This window comes from Salvia splendens, chromosome 10 (genome assembly GCF_004379255.2).
Source record: "Salvia splendens isolate huo1 chromosome 10, SspV2, whole genome shotgun sequence".
NCBI lineage: Eukaryota > Viridiplantae > Streptophyta > Magnoliopsida > Lamiales > Lamiaceae > Salvia > Salvia splendens.
Window position 1 is genome coordinate 26,427,087 of NC_056041.1, and position 7,807 is coordinate 26,434,893.

At 44.9% G+C, this 7,807-nt stretch overlaps 1 protein-coding gene across 1 annotated transcript; it reads left to right on the top strand.

The window, feature by feature from the left end:
• The first annotated feature begins 5,162 nt into the window (after positions 1 to 5,162).
• LOC121750561 (serine/threonine-protein phosphatase 7 long form homolog) lies at positions 5,163 to 7,095 on the top strand. The gene is made up of 4 exons (XM_042145119.1): positions 5,163 to 5,709; positions 5,790 to 5,877; positions 5,956 to 6,387; positions 6,456 to 7,095. The coding sequence occupies exons 1-4, from the start codon at positions 5,396 to 5,398 to the stop codon at positions 6,963 to 6,965; spliced, it is 1,344 nt and encodes a 447-aa protein (XP_042001053.1). The 5' UTR covers positions 5,163 to 5,395; the 3' UTR covers positions 6,966 to 7,095.
• The last annotated feature ends 712 nt before the right edge of the window (positions 7,096 to 7,807 follow it).

The following is a 7,807-nucleotide window of genomic DNA, read 5'->3' on the forward strand; positions in this document are numbered from 1 at the left end:
CTCGTCAAACTGCCGTAAAAGAGAGACGTGGAAGACGTCATGAATTCTGCTATCCGTGGGCAGTTGCAGACAGTAAGCCACCTTCCCAATCAGTTCAGTTATCACATACGGGCCATAAAATCGCCGTCCCAGCTTTGCTGATAATGGTTTGCCCACGGAGTGTTGTCGGTAAGGCTGGAGGCGAAGCCACACTTTGTCACCCACCTAAAACTCCACCTCTTTCCTATGGCGGTTTGCATTGTTCGCCATAGCCAACTGCGCGTGCTGGAGACATTTTTTCAAAGACCGCAGTAGCTCCTCGCCTCAGCCACCAATTCGGCCACCGTCGCATTATGCGACGGTCGAGCATATGTATCAAACAGGTTTGGTGGTTCACGACCATGTAGGTCCTGATACGGAGACATGCCAATGCTCACATTGACCGCGCAGATCAAGGCTAGCTCTGCCCAAGGGAGCAGCTGTGACCTACTGTGAGGGCAATCGAACGTGTATGCCCACAAATATAGTTCCAGGGCTCTGTTCTTTACTTCCGATTGACCATCCGTTTGGGGATGATAAGCTGTGCTGAACTGCAGCTTAGTGCCGCTGAGAGTCGTCAATTCTGTCCAGAAGTCACTCATGAAAATCACATCTCGATCCGATAAGAGCTTTTTAGGAAAACCGTGTAACTTGACCATAGTGTCACTAAAGAGTTGTGCCACCCGAGGTGTTTCAAACCCAGACTTTAAAGCGCCAAAATGTGCGTACTTCGACAAACAGTCCACCACCACCATGATGGCCGTGTAGCCTTGAGATTGTGGCAAACCTACAATGAAATCAATAGAAGCTGCCTCCCACACGCAATTAGGAATCGGGAGCGGTTGGATGAGACCGTTCGGCTTATCCCGAACATACTTTATTGCCTGACAGGTGGAGCACCCTCCCAAATATTTCCGAATATCCTCACGCATACCAGGCCAATAAAAAGAAGTAGCGACCCTGGTAAAGGTCCGTTTCTCGCCCGGATGGCCGGAAGTTGGGGAATCATGGCATTCGGCTAAGATTGCCGGAATAGCTCCTGATTGACGACTGAGGTAGAGACGTATCTTAAAATGGAGCAGGCCGTCGCTGACCGAGAGTTGTCGAGCAGCAGCTCCAGCCGAGACCTGCTGGTGTAGGGCGCGCAGGTCTGGGGTGGTCTTGTTTTCCGAACGGATGAGCTCCAGTGCTGGCCTGGCGAAGAGGATCAGCGCCGATGCCGTGTCGTTAGGCGGACAGTCTGGCTATCTGGAGAGAGCATCTGCGACCTTGTTCGACGCTCCAGACTTGTACTCAATAGTAAATTTATATCCCATTAATTTCCGCAGGTAGAACTGCTGGTCCGACGTTTGAACCACTTAAGAGAGAAAATCTTTGAGGCTCCTCTGATCACTGCGGATGACGAATTCTCTGCCCAAGAGGTATTGCCTCCATTTCTGTACTGCCTCGATGATGGCATAGAGTTCTTTATGATAAGTGGACGCCACGCGACGTTTAGGGCCCAATTTTTTGCTAAAATAAGCCAACGGGTGGCCTGCCTACAACAGAACTACACCAATCCCCAAATCTGAAGCATCGGTCTCAACGATAAAAGGAGCACTAAAATCTGGCAAGTGTAACACGAGAGCCGAGCACATGGCCTGCTTGAGTGCTTGAAAGTTGTCTACCGTCGCTTCGTTCCAAGCGAATGAGTCTTTTTTTAATAAATCAGTGAGGGGGGCTGCAATGAGCAGTAATGCTTAACGAACTGACGATAGTTAGCCCCAGGAAACCTCTCAATTGTTTGACCGTGGAGGGTGTAGGCCAAGCCGACATAGCCGCAATCTTAGAAGGGTCTGCTCTGAGCTCTCCTGCCGAAATAATATGGCCCAGGTAATCAATAGTGTCGACACCGAATGAGCACTTCGACCGCTTAATAAAGAATTGATTGTCGCCCAAGATTCCCAGAACAAGACGAAGATGATCTGTGTGTTCCTCAATAGAAGTACTATACACCAAAATATCGTCAAAAAACACAATAACAAATTGACGAAGATAAGGTTAAAAGATATTGTTCATGGCGGCTTGAAATGAGGATGGAGAGTTGGTCAGGCCGAAGGGCATCACTAAGAACTCAAAGTGGCCGTCGTGGGTCCGGAAGGCTGTCTTATAGACGTCGCTGGCGTGCATACGAATCTGATGGTATCCGGAACGAAGATCCAACTTAGAGAAGATGCGGGCCCTATGCAATTCGTCAAACACTTCGTCTGCTGTCGGGATTGGGAAGTGGTCGGGAGTTGTGGAGGCATTAAGGGCCCTGTAATCGACACAGAAACGAAAAGTGCCATCTTTCTTGCGCACGAGCAGGACCGGAGAGGAGAAAAGGCTCGTCCGGCAAATGGATGCGGTGATCCCACTTCCGGGGTGGTGGCAGCGTGGTGGGGTGTCACGACCGCACTTCCTAGGGATAGAAAGCACGGTGGTCGCGACTAATGGGGATTTAAGAATCGGGGAAGAAAGGGGAAACAATCAAGGAGTACGACATGTAGACCAAACGATGAAACTTTATTACCAAATCATAGTCTGAAATCACGAAGCAACAAAGTTTGTATAAAAATAGTCCAACAGATTATGGAAACATAAGAGTTTTAAAACTTGGCATAGCGGAAGCATTTGAGAGTTGGCTACTACTATGTATGAAGACACAATAGCAACCGGAACATTTATTGAATACTGTCTTGTCCAAATGCTCAGCATCCTCCGTCCCCCGTCCACCCTCAACCTGCACATAGGGAAAACATATGCAGGGGCTGAGTACTTGATCAATAAAGTTATGTCAAGCCCTCGTTGAGTGAAACTCGGGTTTTACTTTAAAAAAAAATCAAAGGTCACCAAGTTCAATACATTAGCATCTTCACTTCTCTCCTTCCCTAATCACATCAACAAATTCTAAACAAAGTGAGAGAGAGAATCGAGAGAGAAAGGGAGTAGAAGAGCTTTTGATTTCCAAAAACCAAGAGTTCGAAGAGCTGCCTCGTTCTCATTTCAAATTCCAAACTAGATTCAAACCTACCAAGTTCAAGGAGCCATTCCTCTTGGCTCCACCAAGTTCACAATCAAATTCATAGCAAAGAAGGTATAACCTATTCCCTTATGATTGTTGTTATACATTGCATATCATCACCATTAACTTGGAATTAAATCGGCAAGTAATTCAGTCAATAACCCAACATCAATCGAATAGAACCCCACGGCTGTTATTCATGAAAGCATAATTGAATGAGAACTTATCTTTCGGGGTTGTGCGGGGCTGTTCGGGTTGGTTTCGGGGTTGGATTGGTGATGAACGACGGCTGCCCGAACACGTTCGGGGTAGTACAACAATCAAGTGGTGACGACGATGGCAGTGTGCAGCACGGCGAACCGCGCTGTGTCTCCTGCTGAGGCCTGACCCTGCGGCGACGATCTGGGAGTGTACGGGCTGCCGAACAGCAGCATCGGGACTAACTGCTGCTGATCGCAGCGTTTGTGCACAGCAGCGACAACCAGGCGGTGGTGACTCCACAGTGGCGGCGACAGCAGCAGCTCTTCCAGCGTCTGACGGAGGCAGTGACTGAACGACGGCGACTCTCGCGGCAGAAACGAGAGTGGTGACTCTGCTTCCTCTCAACAGCAACAGCGGTGACAAAATCGTGCGACAGCCGGCGGCGTTGAGTGAGAATTTGAGGAGGCGACGGTGTTCTTCATTTGGGGATTCTTTGTATTTGGGAGAAAATGGAGTGAGGTGAAGAGAGAAAGACGTGGAGAAAATCGCGTATATAGGCCACTTGGCCTTTAAAATAACGCAAATGTACCCATTTTGTTATCAATTCCATTTATGGGAAAAACGCCGATGAAGTTGGCGTGTTTATAAGTAAAAACGCCAGTGAGATTGGCGTGTCTATACGCAAAAACGCCAACATAGTTGGCGTTTTACAATGGCACCGTATCTTGCTCGTATTTTTAATCAAAATACTTAAATTTAAACACGCCAATCTTGATGGCGTCATTACTAAATAAAACGCCAAGGTCATTGGCGTGTTTAACGTAAAAAACGCCAACCTGATCGGCGTATTTACTAAAAGACGCCAACACCATTGGCGTCTTTGTTCAGAAACATATACTAGCAGCAGACAGTCGCGAAAAATTAACACCACAGACCCACTTCGCGATTTTCTCTAGCAGCGGCCAAATCCTTCGCAAATTCGTCCGTGTCTTTGTGATTTCACCCTCCATTCATCAATCGGTGCTAGTTTTCCCCAAATTCGTCCAATTTATTCGGTTAGTATGCTTATCTTTTACATTATTAGAGTAATTGACTTAGCTAGGGTTTGTAATGTGTTGCGATTTGAGTTGAAATATTGTGCATATGGATTATTTGTATGACGTTAGTGTTGATTATTATGTTGGATTGTTTGGGTTAAGTGAATTTGTGTATAAATTTGATTATAAACCAAAATCGTAGGTTTTGATAGCTTAAAAATTGGGCAAATTGATTTGGTTTATGTGGGTTTTGGTTAATGTCTTTTTTTAGTTTGAAATGTTAATTTTGTGTACATTGTTAGGTTGAAATTGAAATTGTTAGGTTGGTTAAACTAAAATTGGGTAAGTTGAATTGGTGGAAAATTGATGTATATTGTTTATTTGAACTGTTACTTTTGTGTAGGTGAATTGTGTTATGATGTTGAAGTTGTGTATTGTAAATTGTTTGATATAGGTGTTCCATTTTGTGATATTGTATTAAATTGTTTGTAATTATTGAATTTGTTTAGGTTTGTTTGTTGTTTAATTTGGAATATGAATGTTGTGTAGGTGATTTATGGCATCTTCTTCAACTTCTCGTCGTCGGCTCTTATGTGGTCCTGAGGACCCCTCCGTATTATATCTGCAGAGACAACACGTCTCTAATAACATATGGGCAGGAGTGCCATCGGAAGACGTACGGTGTAGAAGATACGAAGGAATCATATGGGATGTTCCCATAAATCCTCGTGTTTTGGCGGTTATAGATGAGATGGGGTTCGGCGGGATGTTGAGGTGTGGTCAACCGAAAGACATTGACCACCATCTTATCACCGCTTTGATTGAACGTTGGAGGCCAGAGACTCACACGTTTCACTTTCCATTCGGTGAAGCGACTGTGAGCTTAGAGGACGTGGAGGTCTTATGGGGCCTCAAAACTGACGGTGAGCCTCTGACGGGTTACATCCCCACTAAGGATGTCAACTATTGGAAGGATGTTTGTTTGGATTTTCTTGGCTTTATTCCAGATGCAGTTGATCTAAAAGAATTGAACTGGAAGCAGACAAGCTTATCAAATCAACTGCGGATTGAGTTGAGTGATGACCACGAGCAATACATGTACAATCAACGTGCTCGTGTGTATTGTCTGCTGTTACTGGGAGGTCTACTGATCCCAAACGCTACCGGTAATAAAATTTCCTTCTTCTACCTTCAGTTTTTCATGGATATAGAACAATGTGCTAGCTATAGCTGGGGAGGTGCAACTCTTGCCTGCTTGTACCACAATCTATGTGAAGCTGCACTTGGTAAGAGGACCGATGTCGGGGGAGCTCTTACATTGTTACAGCTGTGGGCTTGGGAAAGAATCCCAATTATTAGACCGCAGATGCTGAACCCCGCGCCCGTAGACTACTTACCATGTGCAGTCGCGTAAGTTGTCCACTAATTACTCTTTTAAGCATAATTTTTATTGATTTTTGTGTTGTTCGCTCATAATTTAATTTTTGTAGATGGACTGGTCGGGCCTCTTATGTAAAAGCACCGGGGCATTGCATTGAAACTTTCAGAGATCAGTTCTCAACAATGCATGCCAATCAGGTAATTTACGTAAACTAAATTGTTGCTAGTGTGTTGATTTGATTGAACTTGTTTTGACTAAATAAGTTTCATATTTAGTTTATTTGGAGGCCGTATGAATCGCGAAATCTGCCGGATGTTTGTGTTGCCGGTCGTCCTATATGGACGTCGATGACAACACTAATCTGCTGGAATATGGTTGAGCCACACATGCCACAGCGGGTGTTGCGACAATTTGGGATTGTCCAACCTTATATCCCGATTGTCGACCGGTTCCACGGATCTGATTTTACGAAACAGGATCGACGTGGCAAAGCAGGTCGGAACTGGGTTCAGTGGCACGCCAATCATATACAAGATTGGCATAATAGGCACGACACGGTGTATGTTGATTTGGAGTACTCAATGGTGCCTGTTGCTACTGATGAGTACATGGATTGGTTTCGCCGGATAACCGTGGTGTACCTAACAAAACCTGGGGTGCATTCTCATGAGGGCTTCCATGAAACGGCGGCCTCTCATCACTACGCGGTAGATTTCAACAACTTTTCTTTGTTTAATTTCATACGATGAAATGTAATTAACACTGAAAATTGTAGGTGGAGACCCTTCACAAAATACGCCACTTTCTTAGGGAGCAAGACATGTCAGGACGGCCGGATTTATTCACCATTTCGAGAATGGTTGAAGATGGCCTCCAGATATGTGGGGAAGCTGAGACGATGGACCACCGTCCTTCACAGCGCTCTGAGCTGGACCTTGACATGCCCGTGCGGCAAAAAGCGAAGCGGCGTGGAAAGAAGAAAGTTGGTGGAGAGTCGTCATCATCAAGGATGGATACTCAGTTGGTTGATGATTCTGATGACGATTTTGTGGCTCCACCTCCACCAAGATCTGCCGTGCGGGGTCGTCACTCAGTCAGCCACACGGGTGGTACAGGAGAAGATTTCGGTCTCAGCGATCAACAATCTCCACCTCGGTCTTCTGCGAGAGACGACATTGATTTAGAGAATGCCGTCGTTGAAGATACTCCTCCGTCTAGAATCCCTAAGACCAGCATCGGGAAGGGAATCCGTAGTCTGTTTATGCGTAAAAGGCGAGACGAGTGAACGTTGCCCGAACTTTTTATATTGGTGTTTTTACATTGATTTGAACGCTTTATATAAGTAATTTGATATATTGTATTGATATTGGTGTTTTTTCATTCATTTGGCGTATGTATATTAGTAATTTGATAAATCCGCTTTTTATACGTGGGCATGTTGATAATTTGAACTCGTATAAGCTGGATTGGTACATTTTTTTGAAACACGCCACTCACGATGGCATTTTTAACTTGAAACATTTTTCCAATCTTTTGCCACGCCAGGCTTAGTTTCTGAACAAACACGCCAAGCTTACTAGGCGTTTTTTAAAACACGCCAACTTCGATGGCGTTTTTCCTATAAAACGCCATATTCAGTGGCGTTTTTTTAAACACGCCACTCAAGATGGCGTGTCTAAGTCCGAATTTTTTTTTGCAATTTTCTGCCACACCGAGGTTGAGGTTCTGAACAAACACGCCAAACTTACTAGGCGTTTTTTAAAACATGCCAACGACGATGGCGTTTTTTCGATAAAACGCCATATTCAGTGGCGTTTTTTTAAACACGCCACTCAAGATGGCGTGTCTAAGTCCGAAATTTTTTTTGCAATTTTCTGCCACACCGAGGTTGAGGTTCTGAACAAACACGCCAATCGGCGTTGGCGTCTTTAAAACACGCCAATGAAATAGGCGTTTCTAGATAAAAACGCCAACTTAGATGGCGTTTTTAATACAAACCCGCCAACTTAGATGGCGTTTTTAGGAAAAACGCCATCTTGAGTGGCGTTTTTAATAAACTAAATTTTACGTTTTGCATATTCTATGACTCGCCAAAATATTAGTAAAACAGAACAATTTTCTATTCAA